This window comes from Lepidochelys kempii, chromosome 6 (genome assembly GCF_965140265.1).
Source record: "Lepidochelys kempii isolate rLepKem1 chromosome 6, rLepKem1.hap2, whole genome shotgun sequence".
In the NCBI taxonomy this organism is placed as follows: Eukaryota; Metazoa; Chordata; order Testudines; family Cheloniidae; genus Lepidochelys; species Lepidochelys kempii.
In genome coordinates this window covers 44,777,773-44,802,570 of record NC_133261.1, presented here as the reverse complement: position 1 = coordinate 44,802,570, position 24,798 = coordinate 44,777,773, and the positions used below count along the sequence as shown (strand labels likewise).

The 24,798-nt window shown below is 46.1% G+C and overlaps 1 protein-coding gene across 1 annotated transcript in view; it reads left to right on the top strand.

Annotated features, from left to right (window-relative positions):
* Positions 1-24,798, top strand: part of METTL15 (methyltransferase 15, mitochondrial 12S rRNA N4-cytidine) — a 191,977-nt gene that overhangs the window by 66,887 nt on the left and 100,292 nt on the right. Inside the window, exon 3 of the mRNA XM_073347785.1 lies at positions 24,370-24,506. Within this exon, the coding sequence (XP_073203886.1) occupies positions 24,370-24,506 (137 nt within the window). The remainder of the gene's footprint in view (positions 1-24,369; positions 24,507-24,798) is intronic.

Below are 24,798 nucleotides of genomic sequence, written 5' to 3'. Positions count from 1 at the left end.
AGAGTGACTACAAGGTATTACAGATGTCCTAATGAAGTGTTTTGCTTATATTTGCAACCAACTTCTAAGGAGTATAGTAGATTTCTAGGCAACAAAGGTATTTTTCTGCTTCCTATATTATTGAAGATGTGCAACACAGAAGGGAAATCTTTTGCTGATATTCTAACAAATGTAATAAGTTTTTTACTAGTATTTGGGAAGAGTTGAGCAGTAGCTGTTGAGCCCTATCGCTGATCTATAGTGATGATAAAATGCAGGTTGTTGTTAAAATTCATTCTAGAATTATCCATTGTTGTTTGCAGTGTTGTAGCTGTATCAGGATATTAGAGAGACAAGGTGGGTGAGGTAATATCTTTTAGGGCTTGTCTACACTGGCAAGTTTTGTTGCCAAAAATTGCCTTTTGGCGACAAAACAGCGATAGCGTACACACTGCAATGTGACTTTTTTTTTGAAAAAAACGCCCAGTTTTGGTGACAACTTCCACTCTGCTAGAGACTTTTGTCTTTTCCCCTCCCTTTATTGTCAACAAACAGCCAGTGTAGATGACACAGCTTTTTTTCCCCGATTTTATTGGCCTCCAGAAAGTGTCCCACAATTCCGATGCTGCCGCTCTGGTCAGCGGTTTGAACTCCACTGCCCTATAGCCAAACCCCCTTGCAAGCTCCGGGAATTTTAAATCTCATTTCCTGCTTGCTGGCTTCCCAGATGAGCTTCCCACGTGAGCATGGCTGGCTATCGCACCAAACGCACTCATGCTTGGACCACCGCTGAGTTGTTGGATCTGATCAGTATATGGAGAGAGGAGTCTGTTCAGTCGCAGCTGCGAGTGACCCATAGGAATCAAGACACATATGGGCAAATTTCTCGAGACTTGTCCAAAAAGGGCTATGATCAGGACATGCAGCAGTGTAGAGCGAAGATAAAGGAGCTGAGGCAGGCGTAGGTGGTGAACCATCGCTCCGGTGCTGCACCTAAGACCTGCCGCTTCTATAAGGAGCTGAATGCTATCCTCAGTGGTGATGCCAGCTCCATTGTCGATAGTCCCATGGATACTTCGGAGGCAGCAGAAAGAGAGGGTAACCCAGAAGCTGAAATTCTGGATGAAGAAGTCGAGCTAGAAGAGGATCTGGTGCTCCCAGCAGGGTCGCCCGGTGGGGACAGCAGCCAGGAACTTTTCTCCACTCCAGAAGTTCTCAACGGGGAGCAGGAAGCCGATGAGACGCCTGGTAAGTTGCTGTGGCTTGTGTAGGGAATCGAAAAGTGGGAGGTAGGTAGTGTTTTCTGTGAGCTGGACATTGTCCTGTGTAGCTAATCTGCATGGCCAAGCAGGGTATCGATGGACATCAAGACCTGCGGGGAATCCTCCAGAGAGAGGCTGTGGAAAGTTTCCAAGAGGTACTTGTTAATCTTCTGTCGCAGATTCCAAGGGAGTGCATCTTGTTAGTTTCCCCATTGTAGGAAACTACCATGCCATTTAGCAATCACTGGAGCTGGGATCAAAGTGGCACATAGCTGAGCTGCATATAGACCGGGGTGAAAGCCGCAAGCATGCAGCAGTTCTGCCTTGGTTTCCCTAGTTACTTGCAGCAGTGAGATGTCAGCCAGCAGGTTGGCTGCCTGTGAAAAAGTGTGATAATTTTAGAATGAGTTCCCTGCAAGCTGTGACAGTTTTGTCTGTTGCACAACTGCCTTCTCCCCACTCCCAACACTCACCATGATTGCGGTGTTCGCGGAGCTGTGTGCCTGCCTAGTGTCTCAGAGAGAAAGTGACTTCTACTAGCAAAAGGCGCTTATTACTAAAATGTTTCAATCATTTGCTGGTATGTAACAATTCCTCTTCTGTTCAGCACAGACCTTGAGGAACACACCACACACCACTGCCGACCAGCTTCGGCAGATAAAGAAGAATCCTAGGCGCAACAAAGAAGACATGTTCTGGGAGGTGCTGCAGTGCGATGAGATACAGACCAGGGAACGCAAAGAGTGCTGGGAAGCCGAAAGGCAGGACAGAAAAGAGAATGCTGCATTTGCTAGGCAAGCGACAGAGCAGATAATAAAAGTTATGGAGGATCAGACAGAGATGCTCAAGTCTTTGATACAGCTGCAGACTGTGCAGATCCGTGGTCAACCTCCACTGTAGCACATGCAGATGCACAGTTCTTTGCCAACCCCACCCTCCTCTATGCCCATACATTCCTTTTTACTTCACAGAACTCCTGAATTTCCCCATCACTCCACCCCCTCTCACAGTTTGCACAATGATAGCTGGAGCTACACACAGTTATGAGGTTTTACCCTTTTTTAACAATAAATAAATAAATGCTAAGGTATTTAATGGTACAGTGTTTTTATTCTGTGTTCTACAAAGCATATAGCAATCAATTCACTCTCGGGAACAGACTTCTAAAGCATTTTATTACATGGATCTAGGGCCCCATAATTATACATGGATGCATGCACCAGAGAAACAACTCAAAAGCAGACATGTGTTGCTGCCCCCATTGTCGAAGTAGTTCCTCCAAGCTTCTCTGATGTTGCCTCCTCTGACAGCCCTAGCATCTGGCTGTTCAAACTGTGCAGCCAAGCGCTCTGCCTCAGTGCTCTACACCTGAGCAAACATTTCACCCTTAGATTCACACATATTATGCAAAGTGCAGCACGCAGCTATGAGCATGGGAATATTATCCTCGGTAAGGTCTAGCCTTCCGTTGAGACACCTCCAGCGACCTTTCAAACGGCCAAGAGCACATTCGACTACCATGCGGCACCTGCTGAGGTGCTTGTTAAAACGCTCCTTGCTGCTGTCCAGGTGCCCTGTGTAAGGTTTCATGAGCCAGGGCTGTAGGGGGTAAGCTGGGTCTCCAAAGTTTACTAAGGGAATTTCCACATCCTCCACTGTGATCTTGTGGTCTGGAAAGAAAGTCCCCATCTGCAGCTTTCTGTACAGGCCACTGTTCCTGAAGATGCGTTCGTCATGCACCTTTCCAGACCAGCCTTCACTGATGTTCGTGAAATGCCCCCGGTGAGGCACAAGTGCCTGCAACACCATGGAGAAGTATCCCTTCCTATTGACGTATTCAGAGCAGAGTTTTGGAGCGGAGCCTGGAGCGCGGAGCAGTGGAGCTGCAGGTTTTTGCCCGGAGCTAGAGCGGAGCCGGAGCACAGAAAATCTTGACTGCTCCACTTCTCCATTTTTTTTTTAAATTTTCAATCCAAAATGAATGATATGTAGCAAGAAAGTCCTAAAGGTGCCAAAAAGTTTCAGATTGTATAATAATTGATATTAACATCTACTCTACCACTTTACATAATATGTCACAGTTATTCTCACTTCGGCTGAAATCAAGGTTTAATGTACAGATACAAAATTACAGTTTTTTGGAGATAATTATCAGACATCCAGCAACACTGCAGACTGCTCCCACCCTCGTGCCAAGGTTAGGCAAGAACGTACTCGCGTAGATTAGTTAGAATAGTATGTGCTGATACTTCTTTTGTAAGGGTTGATTAACGAGACGCGCTGAGTGCTGCAATTATGGAAGAGTGTGATGCAAGATGCAACTTTTAAGATATCACAAACAGGTATATTGCAAAAAAAATAATGTTTTTGTTTATTGATTATATTAAGATATCCCGAGATATTAACCACTTAAGCTCATTTCTCACACGGGCTCCCGTTACCGGTACATTTGTTCATTTGTACATGCTCCTGTGTCACTTTGGTGGACTTATTTTATATGTCATCTGTTCAATGGTTTTTTGGTAGTGTGGTTTGTAATTTTAAATTTACTGAAAAAGTCGCCTGCAGCAGGCATATAAATATACAGTAAACATTTTTGCATAAATTAGGAGTGATTCTTGTGGTATATCCAGAGTGACTGGAAAATGTCCAACACAACTTTGGGGGTAAATCCTTAGGTCATTTTAAGAAAAAAACGTTTCTGTGAACACATGTCCTAAAATTCTTCCTAAGGAAGCTACAGTCCCTTCAAGCAGGTGATGAAAAGTTAATTTCTGATTAATATCTCAAAAAGGCTTTAATATAAAATAATGAAATTATGTCTGTGTCTTAGCGTTAATATGTGCTACCATATTACATTATTCAAAATTATTTAAACCATAGGCATCCTGAACTGGCGGTTGGTCATTTTTATTTCATATTTCAAGAAAGGCTTGTCATTTACTGCCCCTGGCTATGATCGGTAATATTATGTTCCATTATTTGTTAATTTTTGATTATTATTATTTTTAAAATTTATGGTTCTAAAGTTGAAAAATAAGAAGTAAAATTGTTTGTATCATTCTAAGCATCTAAGTAGATATAAATAAACTTTAACGGGAAAGTGGATTCAAATTGCAAGCACAGTCCTTTTAGTAAAGAGAGCACATTTTCAGAAATATGTGTTTGCTTCATCAGCCTAAATATATTATACAAGATAGAGCAAATATCAGGCTGCGCAATGGGTTAATGACCCTAGTCTCATACTTCCAACATGGCTTCATGAGGACGACTCAAAAGTCCAACTGTTGTGGTGTGGTATTCACACTCTTCAGTTGGCAATCTGGGATGGACTGAACAAAGATCATGCGAAGAAATTTCTGGCAAAAATTTGACAAGTCATTGTCAAACTATGAACCCCAAGTATTCGAAGTGTTCTGCTTGATCTACATGGGGTAACTGAATCATTGGATACTGTAACTCACTGTGGTTCAATATTTGTGATGATTGTTCGGCTTCTTGTTTTTCAATCTTACTGTGAACAAGTGGCTGCTGCTGGAACAAGAGAACTCAAGTTAACAAAGGCTGAATGGGATGAAGTGAAGAACCTGAAAGACCTCTTGGCAAAGCCAAGCCAAACCAAACAATCATGAATCTTCAAGCTGTAGATGTTACCCTGGGAGTTTTAATGAAGGAATGGCGAAAACTGTCAAAATTCCTGCAAGAAAATGGTGAACAAATTGCAGAAGGAATTCTATCCTCCATGCAGAAATGCGAAGAGAAGCTTTTTGACGATATTCATTTCCTTGCTGGAGTTTATGTTGACCCACGCTATCGGATTCTTCTTACTGCAAGGGAAATACCAAAGGCAAAGGAAGGGCTCCTTGATATTGCTTGACGACTCGAAAAACAAAATCTATTGCTACATTTGAACTTGGCGAAAGAGGTTGAAGAAAACGAAACACAACAAAAGGAGTCGTCGACAATCGAAATTGCTGTTCTTCTTCGAGTGCTTGTTCACATCCATTCCACATTAGGTGTGCGTGCGCCAGATGCACGAGCGTCGGAAACTTTTTCCCTTCACGGCTCCTGGCGGGCCCCCCGAGTGGCGCCACTGCGCCGTGCGTATATACCCCTGCCGGCCTGACCCCCTCCAGTTCCTTCTTACCGTCTGTGGAGGCGTTGGAACAACCTCTCTCTCTCTCTCTCTCTCTCTCTCTCTCTCTCTCGTAGAAGAGAGTCCCTTAGCCTTTAGAGTAGCTGTTATCAGTTAGTTTACATACAGATTGTGGACTCTTAAGTCATCAGGTGCTTGGAGGCCTCCAGCACCTGCCCCGGGCTTCAAGGCTTGCGCCACGTGCCGCAAACCTATGCCAGTTAGTGACCCCCACAACTCATGTCTACGTTGCCTGGGGGACGGACAACAAACTGAAAGGTGTAGGATTTGCAAGACGTTTAAGCCGAGGACAAGGAAAGAAAGAGACTTTCGCCTAAAGCAATTGTTGATGGAGGCTGCATTGCAGCCGCTGGGCCTGGAGCGCCCAACACCAGCTCAGGCTTCCTCGGTGCGTAGTGCCCCGGAGCTGTCCAGAGACCCGGCACTGGCTAAGCACTGTAAACTGTCAGCCCGGAGTGCCAGGCTAAGCCCCGGCACCGATCGTCCTCCCTGGCGCGGCCCCTGGCGCAGCCTAAAGGAAGTGGTAGTTGTTTCCCGCACAGGAGGCTGGCGCCTCCCAAGGCCCCGAGCACTGACAAGAGCGGGAAGGCCATGGTACCGGCGCTGACACAGGTGGTCCCAGCAGCACAAGCCCCACCAAGCCCAGACCTAAGTGAGCTCAGTGTGGACGATGGGCTCGAGGGCATAACGGATCAGCCCTCTATGCCTGGCACCTTTTGAGGCTGCAAAGGACCTCATCGAACTGTCGACGACGAGCCCCCTCCCGTATGGGGAGAATCCTCCAGCGCCCATGCCTCGCGTGCTGTCGAGGGGTAAGCCGGCAATGGTGTGCCGCTCAAAGACACCATTCCAGCACTGGTCCTGGAGTTTGTCCTGGTCAAGCTCCGAGTCTGCAGACTCGCACTTGCCAGCGGCCCAGAAGGAGGTTGCGGCACTGGCAACGGGTCGACGCAAAGAAGCACCAGAAAGGGCACGCCGCTCTCCAGCACTGCCCAGAGACCAGCACCAGGAGGAGTTGAGATGGCCCTCGCCAGAGGTCTCCCGCAGACGGTCCCAGTCCAGAGAACGCCAGCCCCGGTCCAGATCCTGGTCTTGGTCCTGGGGATACCGGTACTGCTCCCGGTCCCGCTCAGCTAGGAGCTGCTCGTTCTCTCACCGGCGAAGATCATTGGCACCGCCATGGCCTTCGCGATCGGTGTCCTCACAGTCCGGTGTCAGTTCCGGCCACTATAGCTACCCGCCCTGGGGCCCAGAAAGCAGGGACCCTCAAGGGAGCTAGCACCCTCAATGGGGGCCACCAGGCCATTGGCCCTTCTGGACCCCCTGAGCCTATCAGGAGCGCCAAGGGTCCCATCCAGGGCAAGTTACTTGGTGCAGCAGTCCCGGTCCCTGCACTGATGCCAGACAGTGCCGGAGGCAACAGTATTCAGGCCTCCAGCATCCCCCCAGGATAAACCGGAGAGGCTGGCACCGAGTCCGGTGCCGTCCCAGGGACTTCTGCCCTGGCCTGAGCCCCCAGCCACGGGAGATGGGGAGCAGGAGGACCAACCAGAGGGGGTCGAGCAGCAGCTAACCTCCCCTTCTTCCCCCGATGAGGTGGTGGCGGGTACAGAGGTGTCCGGCCCTCTGCTGACAGACCATAGAGCCCACCAGGAAATGCTGCACAGAGTCGCCCAAAATTTGGGGTTGCAGACCAAGGAGACAGATGAGCAGGAGGACCCCATGGTGAACATTTTTAAGCCCCGAAGGTCTATCCAGAACAGTGCTCCCACTCAGTAAGACTATCCAGTCTAACTATAAGACGATATGGCAGACCCCGGTCTCCAGCACTCCAATGGCTAAAGGAGTGAAGCATAAATACTTTGCCCCATCTAACGGCTATGAGTTCCTGTTCTGCCACCCGAGTCTATGCTCCCTAGTGATTTTGGCAGTGAACGAAAGGGAGCGCCATGGTCAGCAGGCCCCGGCCCCTAAGGCCAATGAGGCGAAACACCTGGATCTTTTTGGTAGAAAGGCGTACTCATCTGAGGTCCTTCAGTTGAGGGCATCCTCAACAGGCACAATTTCAACTCCTGGGCAGCGGTGGGGAAGTTTAAGGACAACTTCCCGCAAGATTCCCAACAGGAGTTCACGGCCCTGGTGGACAAGGGCAAAGCAGTAGCCAAGACCTCTCTTCAGGCCTCCCTGGATTCGGCAGACATGGCGGCTAGAACAATCGCGTCATGGGTGGTCATGAGGTGCTTGGCGTGGCTCCAGGAGTCAGGCCTGCTCCCTGAGGTCCAGTATACACCCCAGGACCTCCCCTTCAAAGGGTCCGGGCTCTTCTCACACCAGACAGACGCGAGGCTGCACAGCCTCAAGTCATTGGGTATGCACACCCCGGCAACCCAGAGGAAGCCCTTTAAGGTGCAGCCTCCCCCGCAACACCAGTACCAGCCTCGCCATAGGCATGAGCCTTACCGTAGGCGAGGCAGGGATAACAGGCGACGGTGCAATAATACTAATGCGCCGGGCCAGAACCAAGGCCAGCACAAACCCCATCCGGGCACTAAGCCAGGCTTTTGAAGGTGCTCTCAAGGACAGCATACCAGACCAGTCACCGGATCCGTCCCTTTGTTTCCTGAACCGCCTGTCCCGTTTCTCCCATGCGTGATCCACCATTACGTCAGACTGTTGGGTCTTATGCACGGTGTGGAACGGGTACTCCCTGCAGTTTGCCTCCCACCCTCCTTCCCCCTCCCTCTTCAGGGACCTCTCTCATGAGGATCTATTAGAGGAGGAAGTCCACTCGCTGCTAGAGGCGGGGGTGGTAGAGGTGGTGCCTCACGGCCTAAGGGGAAAAGGGTTCTACTCCTGGTACTTCCTCATCTCCAAGGCAAAAGGGGGTCTTTGCCCCATACTAGACCTGTGCGGGCTCAACAAGTTCCTGGTCAAGGTCCAGGTCCACATAGTCTCTCTGGGCACCATCATCCCTTCCCTGGATCTAGGGGACTGGTAAACTGCCCTCGACATGAAGGATGTGTACTTTCATATTGCCATTTTCCCAGCCCATCGATGGTTCCTACGCTTCACCGTGGGCCGAGAACATTACCAGTTTGCGGTTCTCCCATTCAGTCTAGCCACGGCCCCAACGGTGTTCATGAAGTGCATGGCGGTGGTGGTGGCCTTCTTACGGAGGCAGAGAATCTGGGTGCACCTGTACCTTGATGACTGGCTCCTGGCGGACCGATCCAAGGCGGAGGTGCAGGGCCATGTGGAGGTGGCCCTGAGATTGTTCCGCGAACTTGGGCTCCTGATCAACGTCCCTAAGTGCACACTTGTACCCAAGTAGAGAATGGAATTCAAAGGGGCAGTCTTGGACACGGTGCAGGCCAGGGCAAGCCGTCCAGTATCCCGATTCCAGACTATCCAACAAGCAGTGGCCTCCCTGCGCCAGTTTCCAACGACAACAGTCAGGTGCTGCCTGCGGCTGCTGGGCCACATGGCAGCATGCATGCACATGGTCAGGCATGCCAGACTGAGACTCAGGACTCTGCAGGCGTGGCTCACTCGGGTGTACCGCCCAGGCAGGGAGCCCCTGGACTTGGTAGTGACAGCCCCAAGGGACGTGCTGGACTCCCTGCTGTGGTGGCAGTCCCAGCCTGTGGTTTGCGAAGGCATCCCCTTCGCCGCCCCACAACTGGACCTAATGCTGGTAATGGACGCGTCAGACCATGGATGGGGGCTCACCTGGGGGATCTCATGATGCAGGGGTTGTGGTCCAGAGCAGAGCGGTCGCTCCATATCAACGTGAAGGAGCTCAGGGTGATTCGTCTCCAGACGTTTCACGCCACTCTGAGTGGTCACAGCGTGACAGTTCTGACGGACAACACTACTGCCATGGGCTCGTTCCTCGCCATTCTGTCACGAGGCTCTCCTCCTCTGAGACCTTTGCATAGCCCATGCAATTCACCTTGAGGCGTCCCATCTCCCAGGGGTATGAAACGAGCTGGCGGACTCCCTCATGAGGGAGCGTACATGAGTGGACGCTCGGGGGGATGTCGTGCTTTCGCTCTTCCGCAGGTGGGGGATTCCCCAGGTAGATCTGTTTGCCGCCGGTGCCCGCGGTTCTGCTCGTTTCAGGGCCGCATCCCTGGCTCACTCGCGGACGCGTTTGCTATCCCGTGGAGAGGGGGCTTGATGTATACCTTCCCCCTGCTCCTCTTGGTGCACAAGGTCCTGCTCAAGGTGCGCAGGGACAGGGTGGCGGTGATCCTCATCGCCTCAGCCTGGGTCCGCCAACACTGGTATACATCGCTCCTAGAGCTGTCGGTGGAGGCCCTAGTAGTCCTGCCCCTACACCAGGACCTCATTACACAGGACGACGGGCGGCTTCTCCACCCCGTCCTGCAGTCGCTGCACCTGACAGTGTGGAGTCTCTGTGGCTAAACACCCTGGAGAGCCAGTGCTCCCTTCCTGTGCAGCAGATTCTGCTTGGCAGTAGAAAGCCCTCTAGCAGAGCGGCCTATGTGGCCAAGTGGAAAAGGTTCTCGTGTTGGTGTGAACCCCGACAGCTGCGGCCGGGTAAGGCCCCGGTGCAGGCCATTCTGAAGTACCTCCTGCACCTCAAGCAGCAAGGGCTAGCCCCATCCTCACTCAGAGTGCACCTGGCGGCCATCTCCTCCTTCCATCCAGGGTTCTCGGGGGACTCGGTGTTTTCCCACCCAATGGTGGGATGGTTCCTTAAGGGGTTGGAGAGGGTGTTCCCATACTCCCGTCCCCCAGTCCCTCCATGGAACCTTAACCTGGTCCTTTCTAAACTCATGGGACTCCCTTTTGAGCCCCTCGCTACCTGTTCTCTCCTCCACCGTTCTTGGAAGGTGGCATTTCTGGTTGCCATTACCTTGGCCAGAAGGATGTCCGAACTGAGGCCCTCATCTCTGAGCCACCATTCACAGTATTTCACAAGGACAAAGTGCAGCTCCGGCCACACCCCAAGTTCCTCCCGAAGGTGGTCTCCCAATTCCATCTGGGCCAGGACATTTGTCCGCTGTTGTTCTTCCCAAAACCCTGTACGGACCCGAGTCACCTGCACACCCTGGATGTGCATCGAGAGCTGGAATTCTATTTGGAGCGCACCAAGCCCTTTCGCAAATCCACGCAGCTGTTGGTGGCTGTAGCTGAGAGGATAAAAGGCCTCCCAGTGTCGGCACAGTGGATTTCGTCTTGGATTACAAGCTGCATCTGGGTGTGTTATGAGCTCGCAGGTGTTCTGGCCCCGGCGGTCACGGTCCACTCGACCAAGGCACAAGTGACTTCCACAGCGTTCCTGGCACAGATCCCGATTCAGGAGATTTCTAGAGCAGCCACCTGGTCCTCGGTGCGCACCTTCACGACCCATTATGCGGTCAACCAGCAGGCCAGAGAGGATGCGGCAGTTGTTCCGTGACTCCTATCCTCCTCCTCCAGAGGTAAGCTTGTAATTTACCTAATGTGCAATGGACGTGAACAAGCACTCGAAGAAGAAAAAATGGTTACTTACTTTCTCGTAACTGTTGTTCTTCGAGATGTGTTGTTCACGTCCATTCCACCCCCCATCCCTCTGTCAGAGTCACCGACAAGAAGTAACTGGAGTGGGTCAGGCCAGCAGGGGTATATATGCACGGCACAGTGGCGCCACTCGGGGGGCCCGCCGGTCCGATGGCAGACGCTAACGGAAAAAGTTTCCGATGCTCGTGCACGCAGCGCGCGCAAACCTAATGGTTTGGGATGGTGGAATGGTCGTGAACAACATATCTCGAAGAACAACAGTTAGGAAAGTAAGTCACTGGTTTTTTTGGAAAGTTCACATCCTTCAGAAATAGCAGGCTGTTCTCAAACTTCTGTCTCCCACTCTGAACTTGTTCGAGCATCCATCATAGGGAAATGGAGATAATTCAAGCACCAGTTCTTCAGAAGATGACGCCTTTGAAAAGGAATTGGATAAACAAGAAAGACGCCGGCGAGTTTCTGCGATGCATAATTGTAATGAAGCATTAATTCGAGAGAAACTTGCGGGAAGATTGTGAGGCGATGCAGTCTATTGGTAGGCTAAAAGTTTAGTCCATTTCTGAGGCCATTCACAGCTACCCAAACCACATTCAGGCTGCCTGTAGAATTGCTTTGAGCATGTCAACAAATCAAGCTCATGTAGAGCAACTGTTTTCATCTTTAAAGTTAATTTTAAATGATTTGCGGCAGGGTATGAAAGACGACTTGATTGCTGCAATAATTTTTTACAGAATGAATTATGAATGATTCTAGTTTGTGTCATTGTTGATGACATTTAAATTGTTTTAAAAGTCTGAATAGAAATGGTTTTTCAAAATTACAGTATGCACTTTTTCATTCAGTTAAAAATTAATTTGAGTCGGAGCACGGAGCAGAGTCAGAGCGGAGCTGGAGCAGTCACTATTGGTGCTGGAGCGGAGCTGGAGCAGAGCAATTCAGAAATTTGATTGCTCCAAATCCCTTATTCAGAGGCAAAGCGGTGTGGTGCTAAAATTGGAACGTGTGCCATCAATCACCCCGCCACAGTTAGGAAAACCCATCTCTGCAAAGCCATCCACTCTTTCATGGACATTTCCCAGAGTCACGGTTCTCCGCAGCAGGATGCAATTTATTGCCCTGCACACTTGGAGTAAAACAGCCACAACAGTGGACTTTCCTACTCCAAATTGATTTGCAACTGATCGGTAGCAGTCTGGATTCGCCAGCTTCCACACAGCGATTGCAACACGCTTCTCTACCGAAAGGGCAGCTCTCAATCTGGTGTCCTTGTGACGCAGGTTGGGGGACAGCTCAGCACATAGCTCCAGGAAGGTTGCTTTACGCATCCTAAAGTTCTGTACCCACTGGTCTTCATCCCACACCTGCACGACTATGCGACCCCACCAATCAGTGCTTGTTTCCCTAGCCCAAAAGCGATGGACTACCATATGCAGCTGCTCTGTGAATGCACAAAGCACTGATAAGTTGCTGCTGTCCAAATTACACTAGGGTGCTTATGATTCATTCTCTGCCACTAACTTTGCGAGTAACTGTGCTGCCATACGCGATGTCCTCACAACAGTTAAAAGCACATAGGAGAGAAGTGCGGGATCCATCCCCTCTCACTGCAGATGCTGGTGCACACTACAAAAGACTGACGGAAAAACCTCGCAAAAGGAAGCCAGAAAACTTTGGAGGGCTGGGACACAAAGCGGTGCATGAAGGTACATTTTGTACTTCCTAGGATGCGATGTGCTCCGTTTCTGCATTCCCACAAGACCTCGCAACGGATGGTGTCACCAGGCACTGTGGGATATATACCCACAGTCCATTGCTCTTGCTGTCGACAACAGTGCCCCAAATGTGGACACAATCTGTCGACAGAGGGAGCAAATGTAGACATGCTTTGGTGACTTTGAATTTGTCAATTTTTCCTTGTTGATATTAGTTTCATCGACAAAACTTGCCAGTGTACACAAGCCTTTATTGGACCAGCTTCTGTTGGTGAAAAAGACAAGCTTTTGAGCTACACTGAGCTCTTCTTCAGGTCTAGAAAAGGTACTTAGGAGTGTCTCTGCTTAATATAAAGTGAACAGGCAGGAAGTTAACACATTGCAAGAGACCATTCAAGATGAAGTGGGCAGTCAACACCCTATAGTCGTAGGACAAAAGAGGATAGGTGGGTTACAGATCGTTGTAATGAGCATCAGTGCATACTTTCGCAAAAGACTGTGCGATCACTGGGAACTCTGTCTCTGATGCCATCTGTAACAGACCGGACTCCAAAGTCCCGGCATTCCAGAAGGGGTACTGCTTGGGAGTCACCTACAGTGGACCACCCAGAGGGACACTACTCGTAAAAGAAAAAATAGTTCAGTAATGATGGTTCTTAGAGACATGTCTCCCTATGGGTGCGCCACAAACCACCCTCTTCCCTTCTACTTCAGAGTTCTTGTTAATGACTCTGCGGTAGAGAAGGAACTGAGGGAGGTTAGGCCTCGGGCACTGGCTAGCCACGTGGTGCAGCATGAGGGGAGAGAGCTCATGTGTGGGCCTAACAGACACTACTACTGAAGTTCTTCAGTCAGCAGCACAAGAACGCAAGCACCTACAGTGGAGCACCTGTAGGGACACACATCTCGAAGAACCATCATTCTTCTCTTTATGGCTCAGTACAACAATATCTAAGCGACTAACCTTCTTCATCCCTATGACTGTAGAGGTGTCAAATGCCTACTTTACCTTGAATAGTGGAGTCTTGCATCATGTGTTAACCCCTTATCCGTTCCAACTTCTGTTTAGCTGTGACAGAGTTCATCTCCCCCAAAGAACAGCTCTTTGTAAGATGTCTCTTTCACCAACAGAAGCTGGTGCAATACAAGATATTACTTCATCCACCTTTTCTCTACTAGAATTATGATGACCATCTATAATATATTACATAACTAGCAGAAGCACAGTCACTTTAACCCACCACAAACAATTTGGTTCAGTTTTTGTCCACGCGGCAGTTTTTCCTGCCATTGCAAATCTCTTTGTATGTTCCTCTGTGTGTGTCTGCACTTGCCATACTGCCTAATTGTGTTTGTCCATTGTGTCAAAATCTGGGCACCTGTCTCATATTGCCTCTGCAGGGTATAAAGTGCCTGGAGGCTATGCATGCACCAGCAGCTTGTGAGACAATGCACTCTGGGTTATCATATCACATAAAGAACTGGGAGAAAAGAGGACTGGACGTATCAATTACATGAATATTGTTATGAGAGACTGTCTACACTGTGCAAAAAAGAAGGGCTCTGAACCAGTTTCAGGCAGGGAACCATTATTCCAGCCTAGGCCTTTCTCTGGGTTTACCAGGCTGTGTGTAGACAGACTGTATCTAGAACCGGTTTTGCCAGTAACTGTTGTTTAGCTCTGTTAAAAGTCTGTTAATGTGCACAGAGTATTAGTGATGAAAACTATTTACAGAAAGTAATTATAGTAAAAATACTGTAAGTGTGCTGGGGGGGGGAGAATTCTTATGGTAGAAAAATCTTTTTAATGGAACAGATTTTGTGTGTGTAAAAAATATAAGAAATCTGTTTGTAAGTCCAGCTTTTGGGGACCAGCCAAATAGTATCACCTCTGACCATTTGTACTATATATATCGTTGTGACTACGAGCATATAAAATATCCATGGCAGTATACTACAGCAGAAAGTCAGAGCAAATCATAGTTATCTGAGCACAATTAGTCACAAGAGAGGTTGAATCCTTTAATACTTTAATTTTAATGTATTTAAAGTCAATATGTTAAAAATAAAGAAAAGTGAAAAAACAAGTTGAGTTGTGACAATGAGCAATTTCTGCTGTGAATAGGAGAGAAATTTAGAGAGCAAGACTAAAATGTTTGCAGAGTTTAGGCAGAATGAGTCATCATAGGAACACCAAGGCTTTGATAAAATGAAGGAAAAAATAAATTTATTGCGACATATTGTTTTGTTTGTGATGCAGCTTTTTTGTTTCTGGGGATTTTTTCTTATATAAACCTATGAAATGGGTACAAATAAAACAAGAAAATGTACTTAGTAGACAGCTACTAGCAGTGCCTGGCAATGAGATGGTAAATCAAGTAGTTTGGTAGTACTAGCAGGCAAACAGGTTCAGAAACACAAGCAGACTAGTAGGCTAATCCTCTGTATTTACAGACATACACTGTGATTCATTTCAGATGTAGAAAAGGCATTATTATGATAAATGTCTTCTTGTCATCCTATTCAGCAGGAAAGATTGGTAAAACCTTAGAGAACTGTGTGATCTAATCTTGATTGATTTGGTACACACCAATGATACAGTGGTCTGTCTTACCAGTGGACAAATATGTCATTGTTCTAAAACAAATAACAATTTCTTGTGAATTTTTGTTTTTGTCAGGGTATCCAGTATAACAGTATGTCAAGATAAATTGTTATCTTGACATTTGATATCTTAATTGTGTCAAAGGACTTTTTTTTTAACTTCATGGAAAGGTGCTAGGTATTTTCTCTGCTTTTGACAAAAAGTCTGAAAGTTTACACTGGTTTTGATGCTGAATAATCATGATTTATTTTTTCTTATCTAAGTCTATTGAACTAATTCAGTGTGTTATTTTGTTTTTTTGTCTTCTGTTTCCTTTTTAATCCTATTAAAAGGAGGAAAAATGCATTAATTATTATTGCAAGTCTTTCCTAATTAAAGAGGATCATGCGTTTTTTCTGGTCTGTGGACTTTGGAAGGTGAGTGCCTGCCATCCTTGACAGAGATTTATTGTCTGCTTTAAATCTCGGGGTAATTAATAGACGAATTGATCTTCCTCAGCAAAGCACTCTTGCAGTACACACACCAGTTTCAGCTGGGACCCAACACCAGGTTGAGGAGAAACTTGGCTGTGCTTATGGGTTTCTTCATAAAGTTAAAATGCAGAATAACGTGATGCGTACGTTAGACGTTATGGCGCTTACCATTTTCAGTCAGGGAAGCTGTTTCAGAGGAACTTAGAAAACTTGTTCAAAAGGACATTATTGAAGAGATCGTCGCCTCGGAATGGGTTTCACCTATAGTAGTGACATGGTCTTGGTTAAATTAAGTATAGTCAGGTATTTCTTTGAAGCAAATCTCATTATTTACAAAGAATGTATAAAGTGCTGTTTCCTGCTACGTTTGAATAGTTTGTGGTTTGCATGCTACAACTAGCATTATAAGTAGTTAGGTCTGTATTGTATTTTTATGTTGCTTTTACATTGTTATTTTTAGTATAGTGGTGCACCTTTGAGATCGACCTGTTCTCCTACTGCCCTGTTAGACTGTAGGTCTTTTCGTTATTGCCTTCATTCTTCGCTTTATTTGTATGAGCCTCATAAAGTCTGTAAAAATGTTCCAATTTTGCATAATATATGATGTAGCAAGTTTCAGCTCAGCGTTTCTTGAATATGTTGTAGTCCCTTTGTTGATGTCACGCTGTCCTTTGAAAGTGTCTTTAAGGTTGAAGCAGAGGGAGAAAATTAAAATTACAAAAATGTAAGTATGGCCATGGTTATTTGAAAGAATTAATGAGTATAACAGAAAATATATTTATTAGATGCAGTTCTGAATTTCACAAAAGCAGCACACTGCATTCTTTTTAAAAGAAAACACACACCTCCATAATAGTGAGAATGAAAAGCTTGTATTTTTTGCAGAATTTTCAAGATCAGTTTTAATATTGTAGTTTCAGTATGTGACTCTTGGGCTGAATCAGTGCTGCAGGGCTTAAAATAAGTGAATATTTTGTTATCACATTTTTTCAAATTTCATTTTGTTAAAAATTAGAAGAAAACTAATTACAAAGCTTCAGAGTAACAGCCGTGTTAGTCTGTATTCGCAAAAAGAAAAGGAGTACTTGTGGCACCTTAGAGACTAACCAATTTATTAGAGCATAAGCTTAGCTGTAGCTCACGAAAGCTTATGCTCTAATAAATTGGTTAGTCTCTAAGGTGCCACAAGTACTCCTTTTCTAATTACAAAGCTGTGAGAGGTGTAGAGGAGTAAATTCTGCTGAAAGCTGAATGTTGTGGTAAGGAGAATTACACAGTAGTTTAAACCACAATAATATGATGTGTCGTAAGATATTTATCGTATGATTTCTTTTCAGTAGAAAATAATCTTGTATACAAAATTTAAGAAAATTGATCTTTTGTAGCTGTATAACTGTATTAGAGAGAATGTCATAAAGTTTCTATTTGCTGCCATCCATGTATCATGAAAGAACTGAATATTTTCTAAACTGTACAATCACAAACTGAACATAAAATTCCTAAGGGGAAGTCTTAACTACAGATGTGAAGATTTCATGTTGTAATCTTTTCTGATATTTATAGGACCATGGGGATAGAATGTCATTTAGTTGTATTTGATTAGAAAGAATCAGGTTAGAGCAACAGTTCTCAAACTATGGGGTGGGCCTGCCAGGGAAGGCACGGGAATGAGTCAAGGCAGGTGCAAGCTATGTGCTGTTTTTTTCTTTTCTTTTAAAGAGCTCTGGCTGTCAGCCTTTGATAGCTGGGGCTCATGCAGAAGTGCTGAGCAAACCTGAGAGGTGAGGAGGAAGGGGACAGCTGGAGCCCTGCCTCTCCTCCGCCCCATCCCTCCAGCAATCCCTCACCAGGAGGCGGCAAAACTCTGTCAGCCCCGGGGTGGTGTCAGCAGCACAGAAGTATGGGTGTCAATGAGGCACTAAGTTGGCTCTGAAAATTGATATTGACAAATATCACTTCTCACATTGCCACCCTTACTTTTGTGCTGCTGCTGGTGTGGTGCTGTCTTCAGAGCTGGGTGGCAGTATATGTGCTTAGGGGGAGGGGGGCATAAACAGCAACAGAGACAAAGAAGGGGGGTCCGATCAAATATGTTTGAGGACCACTGGGCTAGAGAGAAAGCGGAGGAAAAATTTGTAAGTGACTTTTCTCTACTCCAGACATGAATGGAGGCCGTAAATAACATATTGTGAAATACTGTACTATTGTAATTTAACTTGAACTCTGATTATTGCTCCAAAACAGTTTTCTTAATAATAAAAAAAAAATATTTTGCTTGATACATACAATCCCTGAATTGTACAGGCAAAATCTGTAAGTGTGCACTAGTAATAAGTCACCCAGAAATTTGGGTGTACTACTCAGAAACATGAGTTTGAAAACAAATTATCACCGTAACGGTGATAATTTGTTTTCAAACTCATGTTTCTGAGTAGTACACCCAAATTTCTGGGTGACTTATTACTAGTGCACACTTACAGATTTTGCCTGTACAATTCAGGGATTGTATGTGAAAACTGTGCACTTTGTGTTTGAAACTCTGAGCCAAAATATACTTTAAACTGAAGTGGCTTATAGTGCACCTGGTTGGAGGATCACAGTAACAATTCCCTATTGTCTTTTAGAGTGTAAGTTCAGTTTTTCCTGTTACCACAATACAAATGAGTAAGAACAATAAAGCCCCTTTGGCAACCTGTTACTGTGGTATCAGAGTGCCAAATCTTAATTTTATGCACTAACCAGAAGCTCATCCTCATTGTTTTCTTTTATCTTTGCACGACTGATTATATTTTTGTATGAACTTATATGTATAATTTATAGTATAGCTCATTAATAATCAATGTCACCAAAGGTTTGACTAAGCTTTTGCTGAAATATGTGTTGAGCCTTGTTGACACATTTCATCCTATTGGAACAACTAAGTTCAACACAAGTGAACTTGTGGAGGGAAGAGGGAAAAGGTATGTTTGACACACATTTGCACAGAGCCAGTCTAGTAGACCTCAGTGAAACATCAGATCTACTGAATTTAGTTTAAAAAGTGAGCATTTATTATTGCTGTATTATCTGGATGTTTGATGGTCCGTGTGACTTCAGCAACTGACCTTTCCACTGTTCCTCCCACAGTAAATTATACTAAACACCTGGTCAGAATTAAGTACGTGTTAATGGGAGAAAAGATGAAGGATCAACATCTGTATAATAAAATTCCAAAAATCAAAAGTCAGTTAAGAGAAGGAGGCATCTGGAGAAGAAATCATACCTGGAAACAAACACAGTGGGAGTTAATCCTTTTTTTTTTTCTTTTTTAACTGCATGTGAAGCTTTTCTTCACTAGATGACCTTCTGGGGTCCCTTCCAACCCTGATATTCTATGATTCTATGATTCTTTCTTGTGACTTAAGTGGAATAAAATTGCAGCTGCAAATATTGTGAAGGAGATATGAACTATAAGTGTTCCTTGACTTGGTTAAAGAACTGCTTGTGGCCATTTGGACTGTCCCTGCCAACATTGTAAGACTGAATATTGTCCTATTTGCAATATTTTTAAAAAAAAAACTTGGAGAGTATAATTCTATTTCTAGTATCATAAGAGTGCTTGTTTGTTCCAAGGGCTCTTCCTATATGCTGGCTTTTTAAAGCTAATGTTTACTTCAGAAGTGATTCAGGTGGTGCTAGGAAATTCTTTCAAATTCTTGCAAAATATCTTAATTTAAATCTTTAATCTGAAGATGATTATCATCATATTGTTTCTTGTGCACGTTAATCCTATGTAGGGAACAGAAAACACTGTTAGTTTATTCTCATATAGTTCCTTCATATTTTTCTGTGGGGAGTTGAGACTGTTCAATAGGTTATTAGAATCATAGTTCTGGAAGGGACCTTGAGAGGTCATCTAGTCCAGTTCCCTGCATTCATGGCAGAACTAAATATTATCTAGGCCACCCCTGACAGGTGTTTGTCTAACCTGCTCTTAATAATTTAAAATATAATAGAAGCATGACAGAAAGGGGCCATGACCGGGACACACTGCAGTGCAGGGTCAAAGTAAAGGAGCTGTGGAATGCCTACCGCAGGGCACGGGAGGCAAACCGCTGTTCTGGTGCTGTACCCAAGAGCTGCCAGTTCTACAAAGAGCTGGACGCCACCTCCATTGCGAAGGCCACTGTGGATACTTCGGTGGCTCGCCTGGCAGTCAAGAGTGGACTGAGCCAGGAGGAGGAAATCTTGGATGAGGATGTGGAGGGGAGGGGGATCCAGAAGCAGAGGATGACTCGGAGGTCAGAGATGCGAGCCAGCCAGGAATTCTTCTCTATGCCTGAGGAGACTAGCCAGTCACAGCTATTGGAGCTTGGCAAAGCGCAAGCAGGAGAGGAGGCCCCTGGTAAGTGGCTTTGATTTGGGGAATTGCTGAAATGAGTTGGGGGAAGGAGGGCTGCAGAAAGCAGGAGTGTGTCTGTATGATGCACTAACCACCACATGCCTAGTCTAAGCAGCCGAATAGGGTATTGATTGACTCCCTCACTTTATGGGAATCTTCCTCAGAGATCTCCACGAAACTCTCATGGAGATACTGGGCAATCCACTGCCAGAGGTTCTTTGGCAGAGCTGCTTTGTTTCTTGCCCCATTAAGAGTAATTTTCCCGTGCCACTCTGTCGTCACTGGAAGGGGGGAGGGTGGCATTGCTGCACACAGGCGAGCTGCGTAAGGGCCAGGGTAGAAGCCACAGTCTTGGAGAAGACCCTCCCTTGATTCCCTGCTCATCCTCTGCAGCGAGATTTCTCCCATAATGAACACAGCCTGTGGAAAATGTAGGGACAGTAATGATTATAAGGCCCCCACTTCAGTGCTGGCTCTCCCCAGGAGCCACATGCCAAGTGTACAGTATGGTTCTGGAACACTGATTTCCCCTGCCTCTACGGTTACTCACTATTTTGGGGCTCTTGTGGCTCGCCTGGTGTCAGCCAGTTAGTGACAGGTGTTTTAAATCACTGAATCAGTGGTCTGTGTGTTGCAAACAATACTGCTTCTGTAAAATGTTGCATTTTCGCTTCACAGATATGACTTTGAGAGCCCAGCCACCCTCATTGTTATAGCCGGCTGAATGGCTGCCCAGAATTAGAGAAGAACTAAAGAGGACTTTCTGTGTGATATCATGGTGGACTCCGTGACCGAAAAAATAAGAATCGAAGGAGTGGCAGAACAGTGAAAAGAGGGATTGAAAGGAAAACCTAACGCCCCAGAACGTAGCCACAGAGCAGCTCTTAAAAGTTATGGAGCACTAAGCAGACACACTCCAGGCGCTACTAGCACTACAAACCGAGCAGCTCCGTGCTCGCCTTCCCCTGCAGCCGCTGTCCCAAAGCTCTTTCCCATGCGCCCCCCAGACACTGCCAACACACTCTTATCAACCTCCTGGCTCCAGTCTGTACCTGCTGCATTCCACTCCTGCCCCGTCACAGTCCAGCCCTGTGGACACCCAGTACCCACTGCACTCAACACCCATCCTGCTGCAGTTTAGCCCTGCTAAAGTGCAGTACCCGCTGCACTGTACTCCAAAGGATAAGGTTGCATATGATACCTGGACATACACTAATCTTTAACCCTCCTGGGACCCTCCCTTCCACCATCCCCCCCAGTGCTGATGGGTTTTTTGTTTGTCTCTCTCCGCCGGTTGTTGTTTTTAATAAAATAATTGTTTTGGTTTGAAAGCAATCTTTATTCCGTTGATTGAAATCAAATAGAGCCCTGCAAAGCAACAGGCAGTTTTCTTAAACCTTCATAATGCATCATCTGCACCAATCACAATCACCTCCTACCATTGCAAGCACTGCACTCCTGAGCATAGCAGCAAATATTAGTGGATTTCAGCTTCAAATTGCTGCTTCACGGCATCCCTGATACTTATGGCCCCGCGCTGCGCCCCTTTAATAGCCCTGGTCTTTGGCTGCTCAAATTCAGCCTCCAGGTGCTGAGCCTCAGTAGTCCAGCCCTCAGTGAAGCTTTCACCCTTCTATTCACAAATATTATGGCGCGTACAGCACGTGGCTATAAGCATAGGAAAGCACGTGGCCATAAGCATTGGCGAGGTCCAGCCTCCCATATAGGCAGTGCCAGCGGTCCTTTAAACAACCAAAAGCACACTCAACAGTCATTCTGCACTTGCTCAGCCTGTTCTTGAACCCTCCTTGCTGCTGTCAAGGTGCCCCATCTATGGCTTCAAAAGCCACGGCATTAATGGGTAGGCAGGATCTCCTGGGATCACAATGGGCATTTTGACTTCCCCTACAGTGATCTTCTGATCCAGGAAGAAAGTCTCTGCTTGCAACTTCCAGAACAGGCCAGTGTTCTGAAAGATGCGTGAGTCATGCACCTTTCCGGACCAGCCTGCATTAATGTCCGTGAAACGCCCATGGTGATCCATAAGCGCATGGAGAACCATAGAGAAATACCCCTTCCGATTAATGACTAGGTGGTCTGGTGCCAGCATTGGAATATGTGTGCCATCTGTTACCCCTCCAGAGTTAGGGAAGCTCATTTGTGCAAAGCCATCCACAATGTCATGCACATTGTGCAGAGTCACGGTCTATCAGAGCAGGATGCGATTAATGGCCCTGCACACTTCCGTCAACACGAGTCCAGTGGTTGACTTTCCCACTCTGAACTGGTTAGTGACCAATCGGTAGCAGTCTGGAGTAGCCAGCTTCTACGGTGCAATCGCCACACGCTTCTCATTCTCGTGTCCTCGCACCGCAGGGCTAGGGTGAGCTCATCACACAGTCCCATGAACATGGCTTTCCACATCTGAAAGGTCTGCAGCAACTGCTCGTCATCCCAGACGTGCATGACGATGTGATCCCACCACTCAGTGCTTGTTTTGTGAGCCCAAAAGCAGCATTCCACTGTGGTTTAGCACCTCTGTGAACGCCACAAGCAATCTCATGTTGTAGCTACTATGTGAGATCAATGTTGAACTGCTCTTGCCTTTGTAGTGTAAGGAATAACTACACTGCCGCTCATGACGTGTTAGTGAGAGCGAGCAGCATATTGGTCAACAGTGCAGATCCATTCAGGCAGACCAAATAGGCAGAGCACGCAGTACACAAACTGTTGAAAGATGGCACCAAATGCGGATGGACGCACAGGATGGGATTGCTGGGATGTGAAGCAATGCATCATGGGCATTGGGACAGGACCCAGGATGCCCCATGACCCCCTCCACCTTCCCACAACTCTTAGCTGCAGAAGAGGAAGAGATGCTCTGTGGGATAGCCGCCCAGAGTGCATCGCTCCAAATATCACTGCAAGTGCTGCAAATGTGAACATACTATTGCATAGGCAGCTGACAGCATGAACACACAACAGTGGTTTCCCTTCAGCACTCTCTGAGCGGTGCTGTAACTGCCGGCTGTGTAACTCTGCCAGTGTAAACATACCTTAATACCCCATCTTCTGCATTATCTGTTAAGGCATTGATCTACAAGCAGTCAAGATAATTTTTTTCTGAGTTATCAGTGACTCGGAAAGAGGTTAGTCCATTTTTATATAGAGTACTACTCCCCCCTCCTTTTTGCCCTCTTGATCCTTCCTAAATAGCTCATAACCATTGATTTTAAAATTCCAGTCATGGGAATCATCCCACCAGGTTTCAGTAATACCAACTCGATCAAATTTATGCTTATAAATGAGCAGTTCCAATTCCTCTTGTTTGCTACCCAGACTCCTAATGTTAGTGTATAGACAGTGCCTGGATTACAGTCTCTGTACATTTGCTCCTTTAGATAGGCTGTTCCTTGAAAGCTACCAATTTTTCCTTCCTGTTTTTCTGGAAGCCCCTAATGTTGGAATGATTCACATGTTCAGTGTAGAAGGGGTACAAGTACAAGCTGCAGACCACTGGTCCAAACACCAATTATTTTCTTTTTCTTCTATAGGACTCTGCTTAGCTGCAAGGAAACCTGCCATGCAGCTGAACCCAAGCAGTGTGTAGCCTTTGAATGAGAAATAAGAAGAGGTGCAATGAGAGAGAAGGAGAGAGATTCAGGGTGCAAAAAGGAAAAATATACTTAGGAAAGGGGAAAAAATGAAAAGGGGAATAAAAAGCAGATGCAGAAAAGTGGAAAGAGACAAGAGACAGCTTTAGTAGTGGCAGGATGTGACGTGTGGAGACAGGTCTGAGAGGGAGTTTATTTGCCAGCCCATCACAAGTTGGGATCCAAAAAAGAAGTTGTGAACCGCTGGTGTTTTGTACATACCCATCATATTTCCTTTCAAGCACAATCATACAAGTTGCTGAGTAAATCCTGTGCAGTGCTTAGACCCTTCAACCTCCTTTGAAGTCAGGAGGAAGGGAAAAGGGGAGATATGATGTTGCAGAGAAGTGACTGACCTCCTCTTGTGCATAGAAGCTCTCCTCCATGTGGGATCACAATCTGAGCAAAAGAAAATAAATGTGAATGGGTCTGCTCTCTTCTTTGAAGCATGTTCAATGAAAATAGCTTTAAAATGTTTTTAAAAAAGCTTGTGAAATGGATTTAATATTTATTCTTCCACACCATATTAGAGAGGTTAACTAGAAAAGGCTTAAATCAACAGTAGGTTTCTTTACCTTGTACTATTAAGTAACAGTATTATTTCTTTTGCATTCAACAGCGTATGCTTGATATGACGTTTGGATCAGGAGGTCATACTAAAGCCCTTCTACAGAAAGTAACTGATATTACAGTATATGCACTAGACAGAGACCCAGCAGCTTATAAAATAGCTCAACAACTTTCAGAATCGTATCCGTAAGTAGAATTCTGCTTTTCTTGCCTTATCTATGGTATTTATGGGGCGTCAAACACCATACTTTATCTTTTGTGTATAAATGTAAATGGTTATAGTACTACAGTATGTGCATATTAGTTTCATTAAAAGAAAGAAACCTACCTTAAGTCACTTTTGACTTTTTTGCGTGTAAGGCTTAAATTTTTATGAGACTACTTGCATTTAATTCATTTTCTCTGCTGCTACTTGCCCTGTGTGCTTTAGCTAGTCACTACAGGGTTTAAAACTGAGTGTGATCAGTTTAATTTGGGA